The 18355-nt window shown below is 39.0% G+C and overlaps 1 protein-coding gene across 8 annotated transcripts in view; it reads left to right on the forward strand.

Moving 5' to 3' along the window:
• Window positions 1-18355, forward strand: part of NPNT (nephronectin) — a 72994-nt gene that overhangs the window by 38259 nt on the left and 16380 nt on the right. For 4 of the 8 annotated variants that reach the window (XM_060779128.2, XM_060779129.2, XM_060779130.2 and 1 more), the window contains 6 exons: window positions 4181-4300; window positions 5108-5227; window positions 6521-6655; window positions 9725-9847; window positions 11206-11322; window positions 12093-12545. In XM_060779128.2, coding sequence (XP_060635111.2) covers window positions 4181-4300; window positions 5108-5227; window positions 6521-6655; window positions 9725-9847; window positions 11206-11322; window positions 12093-12545 — 1068 coding nt within the window. The remainder of the gene's footprint in view (window positions 1-4180; window positions 4301-5107; window positions 5228-6520; window positions 6656-9724; window positions 9848-11205; window positions 11323-12092; window positions 12546-18355) is intronic. The other 4 variants (XM_060779131.2, XM_060779132.2, XM_060779134.2 and 1 more) reach the window with 1 other exon arrangement.

Below are 18355 nucleotides of genomic sequence, written 5' to 3' on the forward strand. Positions count from 1 at the left end.
GCTGTGCAGATGATACTGTTAGCATGTAATTATCCCCTCTTCACACTGAAGCAATTGGTGCTATATTCTATCCTTCCCAGTGGGAAAGACTTCTCAGTAATAGTTATTTAGCCAGTTAGCTGGAACTTGAGAGGCAACATAAGGCATCAAGTCCCTCTTTATATCATTAAGTAAGAATCATTCTTATGCCCCTGAGCTGTACTTCTATCTTTTATCCGTTCACTGGTTCACTAGCAAGTCTGATCACATGAAAGAAGGACCAATAGTAGCTTTAAGACCAGGGGAAGGGAGGCTTTACTGGACTTGTCTTTTGCATTCTGTCATTGCTCTGTGCTTTATCCCTCTTTGCGGATTGCACAGCCAATCCTGAAAGCCACCCACATGGTGTCTGGAAGCTGATGCTTCTTCTCACTAGTATTCTCGGAGATAGTGAGCGTGGAGAAGGAACACATAATTTTGGGCCTTACGGGATATAGAAGTCAACTCAAGAAGTACCTCATGATACAACACACAGGGTTTTCCTTTGAAGTATAGCAGCTTCACAGCATCTGGGGTATGAAGATGAAAATTAAGAATATTATCATGTGTTTAAGTGAAGGTCACCTTTCATTGTAATATCCCAGGCATGGGGACCGGGAGTTCAGGGCTGGGCTGGGAGAGAGGGGGACTGTTTGTGTGCTGGGCAGAACAGACCTGCGAGGGGTAGGGTCTGTGAGGGAGCAGGGCAGGGCCTGGGTCATCCTCAGATTGTCCTCCCAGCATAAGGATGAAGCCGCTTGCCCCATCCTTATGCCAGGAGGAAGGCAGGACGAGCAGTGATTGCCCTGATCCTCTTCCCCCTATCCTCGGGATGTCCTCTTGGCATTATGCCAGGAGGAGGGTGAGACAGGCGACAGCTGAGGGTGCTCCGGAGGGCTCTTCCTTGATCTGTCTTCCTGGCATATGGATGGGGTCACTCGCACTGTCCTTGTGTTGGGAGAAGCGTGAGACACACAGTGGCTGAGAATGCTCCAGAGGACTCAGCTACTGCATGCCTGCCTCTCCCATCATTTTGGCATAAGGATGCAGTAGCAGCTGTGTCCTTATGCCAAGAGGACAGGGAAAATGAGGAGGGCCTGAGGTAAGTGCCCAGGGGGCTGCATCTGGCCCCCAGGCCTTAGTTTGCCCATGCCTGTGATATACAGTAGACCAGTCATTATTGAAGATGGCCTATTGGCTGACCAGCAATTAATACCATAATATGGAAATACAGTGACACATAACCAGTTCTCTTCTCTAAAGATTGATATGCAATCACATTAACCATCTCTTTTCTTTCAGTGCAGTGCCTAAGCTTATCCGCCTGTACTTGCATTGAGACTGCTTTCCCCAAATGCCACAGCGCCCAATCTGCTAAATGCTTTTTCATGCGCAGCTTTGATGTGATGATATTGTGTTTTTGTTGCTGAGTTCCACACCTCCATCCTGCCCATGTAATTGTAGCATTTAAATGTAAATGACTTCATTGCCAAACTGTCTAGTTTGACATAATGAAGGAAAATTTCAGCAGCATAAATTAAATTCATCAAAACAACTCTCAAATCCTATTAAAAGCTTCACGGCAGATTGTCAGTGATGTGCAGAAGCTTTAGGAGTCTGAGTCTTTGTAACTGAGTCTTTGTTCATCGTAAAGGGTCCAAATGGCAAAGTTCTGCTTCTCTACCCCCCACCCATTCTGTTTCATGATATTTTTTCAAAACCACTCTGTGTGTGTATTTGTGTATTTGTGTGTGTGCCCAGCACTTCATTAAGAGTTATCTGGTGCTAGGCTTGTTCTTCTGTTTGTGCCATTGTCCAGTGTGAACATATCTTGCCAGCTTTGGGCTAAACCTATTCAAAAATAGGCAGTTTTACCTTTAACAGTAGGATGTATAACAAAAAGTTTATTGTGTGTGGTGTCATGGCTAAAAGTATGAGCTGCAAATCAAGAAGTTGTTGCCATGAAGATATTAATGTACGTCTCTCTCTCTCTCTCTGGAATATTGAGATAATAATAGTGATATACTTCAGCTAGCGTTTTCATCAAGATTTTTGCTACATACTGTAATTATTTTGTTATGAAGATGATTAAGATGATGACATTAGAATGAGGGATAATTCTAAGACATTAGAAGAAGAGATAATTCTATGATGAGACGTTTTATTACAGAGATGACCACACTAGACATTTTCTAGGCAATTGATTTTTTTTCAGGTTTTGTCACACTGATCCAGCAGTTTCTCAAGTCTCTTCTGACACAAAAAACCCACCACATTTAGCATCCCCTATTTCTTATATTAAGTTTGTGATGCTTCCTAGTGCTGCTTAAATTAAAAAGGCAGTAAATGAATGTTGTTCAAATGAGACATTGCCCCAGTGTATAGTTAAACAACATCCTATTAATTACCACATTTTTGTTTTAAAAAAGATATGAACATATCTTATCCCTTAGGCTGGATTTTCTTTTTTCATTTACCTTTTTTTTCTTTTTTAAATTGATTACCTGTCAAGTTTGAAATAATTTCATTTTAAGGGAAACAACTTTGCAGTTTAGACATGTATATTTGTCTGTAGTGAAATCTATCCTAGGGGCTTACTAAAGAAATGCTTGGCAAGTTTTTTTAAAACAAAATAACAGATCAAGATTTAGCCCTAAAACAGAGTAGATCTATTTAAATACATGTGTCTCAAGGAGTCATCACTATCAGAAGTACCATTAATTTTACTGGATTTATTAGAATAGGACTTAAGCTGCATCCATGCTGTAGGATTAAAGAAGTTTGATAGCACTTAAGTGCTGTTGCTCAATGCTGTGTAGTCATGGGAGCTGTAGTTTTACAATGTCTTTAGCCTTCTCTACCAAGGAGTGCCAGTGCCTCAACAAACTTAAAATCCCAGGATTCTATAGTATTGAGGCCTGTTATGCCCCCATGTTATCTTAACCACTTGGAAGGTGAACTGGCTGCGCAGGGAACAGATTGGAGACTATATAGTTGAATCAAACAGGACTTAATTAACCAACAAGAATTTTAGACTTTCCTCCTGAGTCTCATTACAAAGTCTTTATGAGGAGAGGTAAAGTCTCAGAGATAGACACAGTTTTGGCCAAACTGATGCTCTTAAATCTTTATTTACTCTTATTGTCTCTTGACAACTAACCCTGACAATTAACGTGGTGTCAAATTGCATTAAGTCTGCAGTGTAGATACGACCTTAGTTTAGATCTAGCCTTTGTTTCTGATATTCTTTTTTTAAATGCTTGCCTTCATCAGACAACCAACTTTAAACATAATTAAGACTTACCTTATATACTCGAGTATAAGCCGACCCGAATATAAGCCGAGGCACTTAATTTTACAACAAAAAACTGGGAAAACAGATTGACTCGAGTATAAGCCGAGGATGGGAAATGCAACAGATACTGGTAAATTTCAAAATAAAAATAGATACCAATAAAATTATATTAATTGAGGCATTAGGAGGTTAAATGTTTTTGAATATTTACATAAAACTGTAATTTTTACATAAAACTTGCATAACCTTCCAATAATAATAAATAGAGTAAAATAATAAATGTAATAACAATAATAAACTAAAATAATAAATGTAATAATAATAATAATACATTTATTACGTATTTATAACAGAGTAAAATAATAAATAACCTTGACTCAAGTATAAGTCGAGAGGGACTTTTTCAGCCCCAAAAAAGGTCTGAAAAACTAGGCTTATACTCGAGTATATACAGTACTTGGTGCACATTTCAGCTATAGTTTGGGCCAACCTAGGTTAACATTACACTTAATCCATCGGTTAAGGCAGAATTAATCAAAAATCTGAAAAATTACTTTTTGACAGCCATCAGAACCTCACCAGTTGACTGGCAAATTCTATGAGTTGTAGTCAAAAAAGTAACTTCCCAAGTCTGGAACTGATGTGAATGGGAAACAAAGATAATAAAAGTGTGTCTAATCTCACTGTTACGAGATCTGGTAGCATTTTGTTCATACTGTCCTTCTGCATATAGGAAAATATTTTATAGTAATCCGTTTAGGGTCCAGTCCCTGTTGGAAAGGAACTCAGTAGGGGTCACCTGCTGGAATTTTCAAAATGGTAATATTTAAGCCCTGTTTTCTTTTTGTTTCCTCTTTCTCTGTTTAGATCTCAATGAATGTGGACTGAAACCAAGGCCATGCAAACATCGATGCATGAACACCTATGGCAGCTACAAGTGTTACTGTCTAAATGGATATATGCTTATGCCTGATGGATCATGTTCTAGTATGTCAAGACCCTTCTTGCTTATTGTTTAAAAAGCAAGAGAAACCATTTTTATATGTACACCATAAATTTTGCTGAATTAAACAAAAAGATATTATTTTTTAGTTGAATGTAACCATTCCTTGACTCACAATTATTACATTTGGGAATGTAATTATGCAGCGCCTTAAAGACATGGGTGTGTCGCTGACTTTGTAAATGCAACCCACCTAAATTTTCATGTTCCTGTTGGCTTCTTTGTTTGAAAATTCTTTCTTAAATGCCACAGAGACAAGGTTTTTTCATACTCCCCTAAAAGTGAATATTTTGAATACTTACCACATCAAGGACAGGAGAGATAAGAGGATTTTTTTTTTTTTGTGATGATGCAGAATTTTAGAAGACTTTCCAAGTAAGATAAAACACTGCTTTTTCCTATGAGGAGAGCTCTTTTTACAAAGCTTTTATTTTACTGAAAGCTCCAGTTTGTGAAAACACTTACACCTTACTTGTTCAAAATCTATTGTGCCAGCAGAACCAAATCTAATGTTAGCAGTACAGTTTTCTATTAAGTAACTGTAATACATATTTGGTGCATAGTTGCTCTGTCTTACCACTTAAATCAAGAGTACTTGCCTTAAGAGGGTTTTGTTTTTTGTTTTGCTCCATAGCTATGTTTGTTCTTCAGGAACGTCATGCCTTTTTCTATTAATATCAACTATATTTTGACTACTGGTTTCCTGAATTCCAAAATTTTACTTTTACATTATTAAAACCCCCCAATAAAATGCAATCTGACACAAGATTTTTGAAATGATATTTCCACAGATGCCCTTACGTGTTCTATGGCAAACTGTCAGTATGGCTGCGATGTAGTGAAGGGGGAGATTCGATGCCGCTGTCCGTCTCCGGGCTTACAACTGGCATCTGATGGCAGAACCTGCATAGGTATGTCACAAATACATTTGTGTCTTTTTATTCTTTTTCTCCCATGAGCAATTAGTCATTCTGAGGAGATGTCACTGTTAGTTTTCACATATGAGTAACATAAGAAGTCCTTATACCGATCTATTTATTTGCCAATATTATTTGCATGCAGGAGCCCCCGGTGGCACAATGGGCTAAACCCTTGTGACGGTAGGACTGCCAACCGAAAGTTAGGTTGTTCAGATCTGGGAAGCAGGGTGAGCTCCTGTCTGTCAGCTCCCACTTCCCATGTGGGGATATGATAGAAACCTCCCACAGGATGGGAAAGCATCCGAGTGTCCCCAGGGCAACATCCTTGCAGACAGCTAATTCTCTCACACCAGAAACAAGTTGCTCCTGACATGGAAAAAAATGGAATGCAAGAAGAACAATATTGCCAGAATCAGATTCACAGCAGTAGCAGTCCCTTCCTTGATTCATAATGATTTATGTCATCATTGTTATTTTAGCAATTGTTGCAGTATATCTTCAATTCAAACATATAGGAATAGGAATAAGTCTTTATGGAGTTGTGATAATACTCAGAGTCATGTTGAAGGGCCTGGAATATGCCAAGAGATGACACATTTTGCTGGATGTGGATAAATGAAATGGTCCTAGGACTCTCTATACATACCTAAATCTATGGATGTTTAAGTCTCATTATATATGATGGCATATTAAAATGGCAAAATCACAGTTTGCTTTTTGGATTTTTTAAATTTTGGAATAATTTCAAGACTTGAATATGAAGGAACAGGAAGAGATTTCTACACAGTCCTTACCTTTCGTTTTTAACTGAGGTGACCAAAATTGAAGAATTTGTATTTTCATTTCCTGTTTGAAGATAACCCATAAAAAATAGAGATTCAGTGCTAAATCCTGAGGTCTGGCATTCCTTGTCCTGAGGACATTTCATAGTTGACAGTATAAATAAACTAATGAAATCAATGTCCTTTGTTTGTGTGGAGATAACATTTGCCAAGCAAGAGAAAAAGAAAAGTGGAGTATTGATATGTCTTAAAATTAAATCAGTTTTTCTGCATGGTAGCATGTAATACAATCCCAGAACGAAAGGTAATTTTCAGATAAGATTTAGGATCTTTCAGCTTTTCTAAAATAAGCAGACCAGGGCTTCCCAGATACTAGTAATTCATGTGTATACACAAGTGTGTGCTGCACCCAGCCAATATTGTGGCCCTTGGAAGTGAAAAGGTTATGAACTCCTGATATAAAACTTATTCTTGCAAATAATTCGTGCTTTTCTATTTGTAGATGTTGATGAATGTGCCACTGGGAGAGTTACTTGTCCCCGATTCAGGAAATGTGTCAACACTTTTGGAAGTTATATTTGCAAATGTCACAAAGGTTTCGATTTGATGTACATTGGAGGCAAATACCAGTGCCACGGTAATTAAACTAATGTAAACAGAGCAATTCCTGGAGGAACACTGTGAACATGCATTTGCATTTTGAAATCATATTCATCTGCTTTACAGAAGAACTGTATGAAATGGGAACAGGGACCTAAGATTGCTACAATTTTCTGTAATGTCCATAAACTGCATGCATTGTTTTATCATGATTTTTGATATCTCCCACTACTGGCAATCATATTAGAATGAGTCGTGTGCATTCAGGTTAAAACTTGATTCGTTTTGTGTCCTGGCTTTTGGTGGGCCGATCTGTTCAACTGAGCCTCCTGAAATCAGGAGGGCAGATATTTCGGGTGCGGAAAGATTCATTTTCTTTTGGCCCATTTCGGGGGGGGGGGGGGGCTTCCCACCCAGGTTCCCCTTCTCAGTGCATGCTTTTGGACCTTCATCTGGGGAGTTAAAGGGCTCCCTGGCTGGGGCTGAAGACCCATTGTGTTTACTACCAGTGGCCTTGCTCTGTAACCTAGAGCGTAGGCCCAATTCGGAGCAATTGCCCCACATGTAGTGCCAAAGCGCCCGGGCCTGCAAGAGTCTGTAGCCAAACAGTAAGGGTCTGCACCCGAGCGTTGAGTAAGCAATGCTCCTTACTAAGTGTTTGGCTACAGACTCTTGCAGGCCCGGGCACTTTGGCACTACATGTGTGGCAATTGCTCCGAAAAGCATGCTTGAAGCCGGTACCTGCTCCCTCCTGCCTTTCGTATTGAGTATATTTTTGTTCCAGGAGGGGCCTTTCTGTTCTGTGCCATCCGAATAGACGGAACAAAATGAAAACACGAATCAAATGAATAAAACAGATACCGAGCCCATGACTAATTAGTATATTTCTTCATCACTGTCCCCCTTCACCTGTTTCCCCAGGGGATGTGATGGGAGTAGAAAAGTGGATCTAATTCCATTCATTCTCCCTTTCTTGTTAAAAGAAACCTCTCTCAGCAGAATTCTCAAAGCAGTTGCTATTTAACTATAATTGCATAGGAGTTGTTTTTAATTCCCCAAGAGTAATTATGTATAATGCAATTTAGAACTAAATTTTTAGAACCCTTGCCTTTCACTGTGACTGGCATTTCTGTCGCTGGGAACCTGATTTTGATGGTAATGAATGTTCTTGTTCACAGTCAGCTTGCTTAAAAGAAGACAGGTTCCACTTCGATTTGTATGTTGTGGAATACTAATTTTGGATCTGCTGAGATTTAGGGGCTGAGAAGCGATAGGAAGAATATTTATTTTTCACGACTGCAAATTCTTTCTATAGTGAAATAATTTGTAAAGCTTTGAAATTTTAATGTAGCTCTTATTTTTTCCATAAAATAATTTAAGTTCCCTTAATGAGATGTATTACCAAGGAAGGCTTATGCACATAGAAAAGCTTATAGTTAGCAGAAGAACTTTTCAGACAATCCCTGTGTAAACATATATCAGCGTTTGCATTTATTAGAGGAATAAGAGCTTTTCACCAGCTTCGATCCTGAAAAAAATGTAATTTGAGGGATCATCACTGTATGGTACACTTGACTGAGTATTGCGATAAGATTTTTTGACATGCAGAATGGCAATAAACTGGCACTAACATAGATCATTAATTCAGTTTTATCCATACCAGAATGAGGCATTTATCTGTGATTGGTAGTGGTTGTGGAACTGACCATATTTCTTATCAGTGTTTTGGAAAAGCACTGTAAACTTCACCAGTAAAAAATCTCCAATGTGAATTTTCCTTCCCCAGAATACTTATTTTAGAATGAGGGAGGCATTCATGTCCCAAAACTATGACTCAGTTTATAGCTAAGTTTGAGAACAATTTAGAGTTTATGTCCTACTTTGGAAGGGCCAGTATTCATTGACTTGAATGGCAAAGATACATTGGTTAGGCTGGTAGGACTGATAGCCACTGTTGGTGAATATCCAAGACTTAATTTACTTTAGTCACTAGCCTGGTTTGATGAGAACCGTGTTTCCTTTCCAATTTTAGATAAACAGCTAACAATTAGCATGGTTACATACACAGTCACAGATGACCCATCTCTAGCCATATTCTAATAAGGTATTTGTGTGTAACTAGTATGTGGTGCAGTGGTTTGAGTGTTGGACTGTAACACTAGAGAGCAGGGTTCAAATCTCCAGTTGGTCAAAAACAAAAACTCCTCTGGGTGACCTTGGGCAAATCTCTCTCTCTCTTTCAGCCTAAAACAAACTCCGAAGAAATCTTGCCAAGAAAACCCTGAGTTTGGGTTGCTATAGGTCACAAACGACTTGAGGGCACACAACTAAGTATACCTAAATATTAATATGCTTTAGAACATGTATCCATTTAAAAATAGTGCAGATGACATCTGTCTTCTAGATATATTGATAAACATTTGCAGATTGTATCTTTGTGCCATCTACGGCACAATATTCCAGTCCAAATATTAGAATCACAATTGTTCCTTTCATGTTCATCAATTATGGCACACTTATTCCACTTTTTCTAATTTTATGATGTTACTTTTCTTTGCGAGAGACCTCTTGTGACTCACCAAATTACAAATCCCAGGAAATGCATAAGACGAATCAATGGCAGTTAAAGTAGAATCAAAGTGATATAATTGTGCAGTGTGAAAGATCCCAGAACTAGGGTTTTCCTTGTCATATAGGGTACTATTTTCCATAACCATTAAAGAGAGTTTTTGAAAATTTTCATGTTTCTTTTCTCTGCCACTCATATTTATAAGTCACAATTCAAATGCCCCCAGAAATAATAAGAAAATTGAATCATTTTTCTTTGGTAGCCACTACAAAAACTCAAATAGTCTTTTAAAATCCTGTAGTGAACTAAAGTGTAGCTGCAGAAGGTCACGTCCAAGGCTCAATTAGAATATGTTGGCAGGGGGCTGGATGACAAAATGGCACTAGCAATGCTATTAATGACTAGCATTAAAATGTTTCAAAATGAGAATATGGTTTTGTTTACATTTAATGTGATTCATATAACTTGATTAATATGAATACATTATAACTTGCATCACCTATAAAAATACTTTTCTACTTTGTTTTCCTGTTGCAGATATAGATGAATGCTCCCTTGGGCAATATCAGTGTGGCGGTTTTGCACAATGTTACAACACACAGGGATCTTATAAATGTAAATGCAAAGACGGATACAGAGGTGATGGAATGAACTGCATAAGTACGTAATGAGCCTTTTCATCTTTCATTCCAGTTCCAAACGACATGGGAAGAACAATTTACTGTGCATTAAATTTTGTGCTCTGCTTGTGTCCATCTCAGTTTCACTGAGCAATTTTAAAGGAATGGGTGGTATATTTAAAGTTTTATGAGCATTGATACACCAGTGTAAAAATACATTTCCTCAAGCTCATTTCATTTTTAGAATTGAAATCCCGTGAACCCAGTTTGCACTTTCATTCTATACATTGCTCCGATTGTTTTAATGTTTACAGTCTGCAGTTTGCTTTTAGCAAGAGAGTGATTTGGATTCCTAAGTCTTTGCTGTATGTCATTAACACGTTTATGGCATGTGGTTGTTCTCAGTTGTTAACTTGTGTGAGTGAGCTTTGCAATCAATGCCTCAATGCTATTATATTGATCATCCAGTAAGTAAAGTTCACTGATCACTCCAAAGAAGGGTTCCATTCTTCCTTTCTTTGATGTAAAAACTACTTTGATGTCTTTTCTAGTCATTTTAGTTCTCCTGTTGACACGGATGGACTATAATAGATCATTTTCTTAAGCTAAATGAGAGCTTTTGCAGTTCAGTTCAAACTGCTAGGTTGGCAGAAGCTGGAGCTAACAGCAGGAGCTCACCCTGTTCACCAGATTCAAACTGCCAACCTTTCAGTCAGCAAGTTCAGCAGCTCAGCAGTTTAACCCGCAGCAGCACCAGGGGCTCCTTTCCATAGTATTAAGCCATGACAATTAAAGTGGTGTCAAACTGCATTAATTTAACTGTGTAGATGCTGCCCAGATCTGCCTCTCATACACAGCTGCTTCCCAGAAGAGCAGTAACTTTATTTATGCTGAACTTCTAAGGCTGGGTGTGGAGCCGACTAGATACTGTTGGGCACAAATCCCCACTAGTCCCTATCAGCATAACCAATGATCATCCATGATGGGTTAAACTTGGGCAACATCTGGATGACCACAAATTTCTCTTAGAATAGGTTGCATGGCATAATTGCAAATGAGCTTCAAGGCCACCCAGTTGTTTACTGCATGCATTTGGCAGCATATGATTTAAGTGAGATCTAAGCATTGTGCAAGTAAAGGTGTTTGGCTGTTCCTAGGCTTTACTTTTTTGAAGTAATTTTTTGCATGTGAACAACATGAATAAGAATGATGTTCAGTGAAATTTGGAAAGAAGTGGGATTGCTAGTGCCCTCACTTTTGAATTATGTACAAACTAGAAGTTGGTCATGCGATATGCATGTACGAGTTTGATGGATTTGAACCAATGATTTGATGATGGAGATCTCTTTTGAGAACTCAGACAGTAGCCTCACTGATAAGTACTAAATCTTTCACCAGCTTTCGCTGCTATTGAAAATGAGACGGGGTTTGGCTCAGTTGAGGCACATGGCAGAAGTGAACAGGATCCTTTTAATGTGGTTCTCTCTGAGACGACATCTCAGAGGGAGATGTGGGGTAAGGGACTGTCGCTGTGTGTCTTGATACAGTTCCCAATGCAGTGGAGATCCAATCCTTGGTAGCGTAGAAAGCCAATATAAGCTTTGCAATGAATTATAAATAGCAGTAGATTACATTGTCTACTAATTTATATGTGTGGGAAAGTGAGATGGTAATTTAGCTTTTAATGTAGACGCTCTTAGAGTGTAATCCTATGCAGGCTGTTGAATTCCTGTTGTCCTGATTAATTTAGAACAACCTCAGTATCTTAAATGTCATAAAGATTGGCATTTGTACTATCTTAAGCCTAGAGTTTAAAAAAAGTATACTAGAGAATTGACATTACAGGACACATTACACATGCTGAAAATGTTTTTTGTTTTGTTTTAGATTTTGGAATTCTTGTATTTGCATATATGTACACAATGAGATATCTTGGAGACAGGACCTAGGCCTAAACATAAAATTCATTTATGTTTCACATAGACTTTACACACATAGACCAAAAGTATTTTTGTAATATATAATAATTCAGTGCATGAAACTATTTTAGTGTACCCTGAAACCAACAGAAAGCAAAGGTTTCACTATCTCAGATACAATTGTGGATTATTTTGGATTTTTTCGCATTAGCGACAGGTATGTGTAAAGTTCTAGAATAATACTTTGAGATAACCCTATTCTGAAAGGAGAGTTCAGTTGTTACCATCAGCCCTGCATTTAGTAGAATTTGCTTATTTGTTTTGCACATAGAGATGACCTTTTTCTCCATCTCCCCTGATCTACAGCTATTCCCAAAGTCATGATTGATCCATCTGGCCCATATCACGTATTTAAAGGCAACACAACCTTTCCTAAAGGCGGTGGTGGCATGAATAATAGGATACCTGATGCTGGTATTACAAGACAACCCATCAAACCACCACATATACCAGCCATAGCTACAGCAAAGCCTACTCCTAGGACAATAAGGCCAACCCAAAGGCCAACTGTAAAGCCAACACAAAAGACATTCACCAGGTTTGTAACAAAGCCTGCAACAACCAGACCAGCTTTGAAGCCAGTGACAAGACCTCCACCAGTGACAAGACCTCCAACACCACCTCCACCCAAGCCTATCACAACAAGAATATCAAGAGTTACAACTCCAGAACCACTACATGAAACTACGATTCAGCCAGGTTTTACAGCTGACAACAGCATACCAATAGATCCTCAGAAACCACGTGGGGATGTGTTCAGTAAGTAGCACTGATTTTGTATTTTATACCAATAAGGTGTGAAAAGCTGTCAGTGGGAAACTTCAGACATCTCATACAATATCTAAAGCTTTAAAGTAGTAGTAGCAGCTGTGCTTTGACGTTTTTGCTCCAAGCTTGGTAATGTAAAAAAAGCTCATAAATCAAGCATACTGTTCCACATGTTTAAGATGTTGTGATTCTGGTATATTACATGGCTGCCTGGAATTTATTATGCTTTCTGATCCTTGACACATTTGACATGGAAGTTTGACAACATCTAGTGGGTATTTAAGGAAGAAGTAGATTATAATTTCAGAGCCTCAGCATTAGACTTAGGACCTCATCATATGGATGTTTTCCCTGTGTTCTCTCCATTTTCGCACACTGGTGAAACATATGATGCAGCCATGATGCAGGACCACTTCTGGTGGTCACTTGTGGTACTCCATCTTGCCAGCATGGTACAAGGGAGAGAAGAATCCCTTCTCAGGAGTTGGATGTTACCCAACTCCTGCTTCCAGAAAGTGGCAGGAAGCAAGGGAAAGTGAAAAGAAGTCAGGGAAAGGTCGTGGGATGGCTGGCCATCCCTGAAGATGGACCCTGCTGGAAGAGACACAGGATAAGATGTTTTCCCCACTCTTCCCAAAATTTTTCCTAGCTTTTCCCTGCATCCCTCCTGCCCATCTAGGAGTCCAGCATTTTAATCCCATTCAGCTATTACAACTCAGTAGATGAGGTTAGGCAAGTCAAATTTTCCCAGCCAGAAAAGAAGGCAATGTGAAACCCTCTCTGCATACATCTTGTAACATCCCCCCCTCACCAACCCATAAGTCAAAGTCTACTGAAAGGCACCAAACAACAACAACAAAGAACAGAATTTTAGTGTAGTCATTGTTATGAAAAATGTATACAGTCATCACTCCTTATTCACTGGTATTAGGGGTGCAAGACCCCTGAAAAAACAGTTTTTTACATGAGAGAACACATATGGTGGAAGCTGATGATAGCATGCTAGAGGACCTACAAATGCCTAGGAAAAGTGTTCTTTCTAGAATCTCTAAATATTTCAGTCAAATCCATGGTGAAAATTAATCAAAGTCACACAGGATGCCTTAGAAATTCCTAGAGATTAATCAATTTCACGAATAATGAGATCTGCAGAAGTGAAACCAGTAAATGTGAATGGGCAATTGTAGTCATAAATGTAGAACTATCTAGGTTTTTGTGATATAGGACATTATGATCAAACTGAAAAAAGGACACCAATTGAATGAAATCATGATGCCATTTTGGACCCGAATCTATTTTTGAGTGCAATTTTAGGAGAGGCATGATGCTTTTCTGCATGAGTTCATATAGCCATCTCTGGGGTATTTATTGCTAAGCAACTGCCAAAATCAAATTAAAAATAACCTTTCATTCCTACTTTCTGGAATGTGTCCACCAAAAGAGAGACATTTAAAGCCCATGTTGTAAAGACACTCTTTGCATGAGGAAGTATCATATGCAGAGAGATGTGCTGAAAGATATTGCATTGCTTTTTATGCCAAGTTGACTTCATGCCACAGATGACATTTGCTGGCTTGTGCATTTCAACATGCCTGCCAAGAAATACCCAGCACTGTTTCATCTTTAGCACTACCACTGACGTTAATTATAGGACTTGGGAGAGTGTTTGGATAAGTCTTACCCTTCAGGTTCATAAACAGTAACATTCTGAGATTAGGCTAGCTCTCACCTTAGAAACTTTCAAGAATAACCTCAAAATGTGGCTTTTCCATTGTGCTTTTGGAGAGTGATCTTGCATCTCCCTTGTGATGCACTCCTCTAATGGGTGTCCTCAAATTCCACTATCTCTTGCCCGCATGAAGGACTGTCTCTACTACTCCGTTCGTGATCTCCCTTACAAATATGTAGGTTTTTATTTTTATCCCATCCTTCGTTTTTATCATTGTATCTTGCACATGTGGCCCGCTCATTGTGATTGTGTTTGATTTTCTATTGTATTACTTTGCACTGTTTATTATATTTTACGCTTGATTTATTTTATTTTACTATAATGTTTGCTTTATGCTTTTTATGTTACTGTATTGAAATGCACTTCTGGGCTTGGCCTCATGTAAGCCACCCCGAGTCCCCTTCGGAGAGATGGTGGCAGGGTATAAATAAATTTTATTATTATAAGTTTATTATTGCTGAGCTAAAAGGCAATGTGATTTTGTTATCTCACAAGAGATGGACAAGTGCATTCTTTTATGTCCTTGGAAGTTAATTTAGCTCTATTTCAGATATTCCCAGTGCCAATCATCTTAAAAGTTCTGCCCTCCCTAAAATAATAGTTTGCTTCCATTTTCGTTCATCTGAACTGTAGATGCCTCAGTAAGTTAGGGTAGGTTTTTTTTTGTCATGTCAGGAGTAACTTGAGAAACTGCAAGTTGCTTCTGGTGTGAGAGAATTGGCAGTCTGCAAGGATGTTACTCAGGGGACACCCAGATGTTTTGACATTTTATCAACGTTGTGGGAGGTTTCTCTCATATCTCTGCATGAGGAGCTGGAGCTGATAGAGGGAGCTTATCTGCGCTCTCAGGGGCGGCTCAACCCATTACGCAAAGTAAGCATCTGCAGTATAGTTGATTTTGCCCAGGGGCACTCTTGAGGCGCTCTTGGGGGGAAAATAGACCTTGACATATGTGAGTTGTAGTTACTGGGATGTATAGTTCACCTAAAATCAAAGAGCAATCTGAACTCCAGCAATGATGGAATTGAACCAAATATGGCACACAGAACTCCCATGACGAACAGAAAATATATATCAGTGATTGGTTGGGGGGGGGGGGCACCAAAATACTGTTTGCTTACCATTGAAAATTATCTAGGGCCACCTCTGCGCGCTCTCCCCAGATTCGAACCTGGACCTGTCAGTCTTCAGTCCTGTGGGCACAGGGGTTTAAGCCACGGGGGGCTCCTAGGGTAGGGGTGAGAAATACTAAGGATTGAGTAAAATACAATCACAGTCCAAGAAAGAGTTACAAGGTGTGCCTACACTACAGTTATAGGTTTCATACCATTTTAGTTGTATGTTTCCATGTGAAGGAAAACGGTTGCCGTCTGTCACAACTTGTGTGTCCTTCCTTGCTAGTTTTGCCATCTTGACCACACACTGATGTTGCTTGGCCAAACATGTTTCAATTTCTTTGTGGAGAGGGGTACACAATCCAGAATGTTGGTTGGTCCTCCTATTTCTCCCTGAGCATTAAATGAGGAAGCCTTTCGATAGTAGCCCAACCCATGAAACACCCTTTAAAGACTTAAATTCTTTAATCTCCTTCTAGCTTGCCTACCTGGCCAGCTAGGTAGTTCCTTTCCTACACAATTCTTTCCACCACATCCCTCTTCCTCCACCCAATAGCCACATGGAATGGGAAATCAGGATGCGAAAAAACCACTTGCAAACAAGTGAGGGAAGTCCTGACATGTTAGAGAACTGGCAGGCTTCTGAAACTTGCAGACACACCGCTGCAACAAGCAATGAAAATTAGTATGTCTCCAGTCCTCCCAATGCCCCTTAAAAGCATCTAAGAAAGAAGAGAGAGGATAAGTGGGTGCAAAAGTTATTTCTTGGTAAGAGAATTCATTTTTCAGTGGAATCCTTTCCATGTGTGCTCAAAAGAAAGTCGCACTGATTTAAGTTAGTCAATTCCCTGGGTCAGGTTACAACATTAATACCTCACCCCGAAGAGCTCCCGTTTCGGCTGCCTTCCCTAGTAATTGGGGAATACCGTTTAGTCAACATGCATGCCTTGGTATTCAGAGCTATAGATATGTGCAATGAAAAACCATAATAGTCTCATCTTATCCTTTAGTTGATATATGTGGAATCAAAGGCACAGCTGGGCTATCCAAACGTTGGATTCTTTTCGTGCTTTGGATACAGACAATTCTTTAGCTTTTCTGAGTTGGTTAGTCTAATGCAGTGGTTCTCAACCTTCCTAATGACACAATCCCTTAATACAGTTCCTCATGTTGAGGTGATCCCCAACCATAACATTATTTTTGTTGCTGATTCATAACTATAATTTTGCTATTGTTATGAATTGTAATGTAAATATCAGATATGCAGGATGTATTTTCATTCACTTGACCAAATTTGGCACAAATGCCCAATACACCCAAATTTGAATACTGGTGGGGTTGGGGGGGGGGGCGGTGTTGATGTTGTCATTTGGGAGTAGTAGTTGCTGGGATTTATAGATAACCTACAATCAAACAGCATTCTGAACTCCACCATCAATGGAACTGAACCAATCTTGGCACACTACCTAGATGGCCAACATTGAATACTGGTGGGATTGTGGGGCTGCTTTTGAAATCTAGGAGTTGTAGTTCACCAACACCAAAAAGGAAGAGAAGGACAGGCAGAGAGATCTTTAGCCTTCACTGCCAAAAGGGGATGCCTGGATGTTTTACTTTCCTGTGGGTGGCTTCTCTCATGTTCCCACATGGGAAGCTGGAGCTGACAGATGGGAACTCATCCTGCTCCCTGGTTTAACCTATTGTGCCACTGGAGGCTCTGCATATCAAGTGAACAAGGGGAAAAGGTTCTACTGCAGTGATTGTGAAAGAAATATGGCATTAGAAGAATAGGATGCTCAGAACTGTCAAGTCACATTGCTTCAGAAGAAGACAAGGGCAATCTCATCCTTAGCACATCTTGCCAAGAAATCCCCATGATAGATTTGCCTTAGGGTCATCATAATTCAGAAATGACTTGAAGGCACATATCAAGAACAATGTGTTATAATTATATATATATAGACATAGATTCTGTGTCTGTATTAGAGAGTGATATTAAATTCTGTACACCTTATAGACATATCGTACATCTTTAGTCCATATTTGAGTCAGGATATACCTTCATAGAAGACATTTCCTTGGCAGCCTGTCCTTTGCACAGCAATATGTGTTACCGTCACAATATATGTGTTTGTGTATATATGTGTCTTCAAGTCACCTGTTAATTTATGGTGGCTTCATCAATTTCATATGGTTTTCTTAGGCAAACAATACCCTTCCTCTAGTAGCTTACAATTATTCATTGTATTAATGACTATGCTGCATTGTATCAATGACTATCACTTGCTCAAGGTTTTCTGGTACAATGAGATAGTTCAGGGTGCAGGAATGAAACTCTTCAGTAGATTTTGGATCTAGTTATTTGAAGTACTCTTAAATGTGGCTTTTTAGAAAAGCCCCTTTGGATCCTTAAGAGTTCATCTTTCTGTACAGTGAGCCCTTGGCAGCTGCTGGGGTTTGGTTGCAGTGCCCCCCATGGACACCCAAAATCTGCAGATGCTCAAACCCCTTTATATACAATTGCATAGTAAAATGAGAAAATCGAGGTTTTCATTTTTGAATTATGGATGGTGGAGAACGTACTTTATATATCCATCATTTGTATATATGCAGGGTTATAGACTCCTTTAACATTTTAAGTTATTCAGCTTTTAAATTATTCAGTGATTTAATATGTTTTATAATGTTTACATTATTTTATAGTTTGAAATTACAAACTGCTTAAGCTGATTTCCCCCTAAGATATCAAAATACCTTATTAATTAGGGTGGGATATCATTGTGCATCTCTATGTGTATGCGCTTTCAAGTCTCCTGTTGACTTATGGTGGATTTCATAGAGTTTTTCTTAGACAAGGAATATTCAAGAGGTGTTTTTGCCACTTCCTTCCTCTGAAATATAAGCCACAGCATTTGGTATTTCTTACCTGTCTCCCATTTAAATACTAAGGCTGGCCC

Source organism: Anolis sagrei, chromosome 5 (assembly GCF_037176765.1).
Source record: "Anolis sagrei isolate rAnoSag1 chromosome 5, rAnoSag1.mat, whole genome shotgun sequence".
Lineage (NCBI taxonomy): Eukaryota > Metazoa > Chordata > Lepidosauria > Squamata > Dactyloidae > Anolis > Anolis sagrei.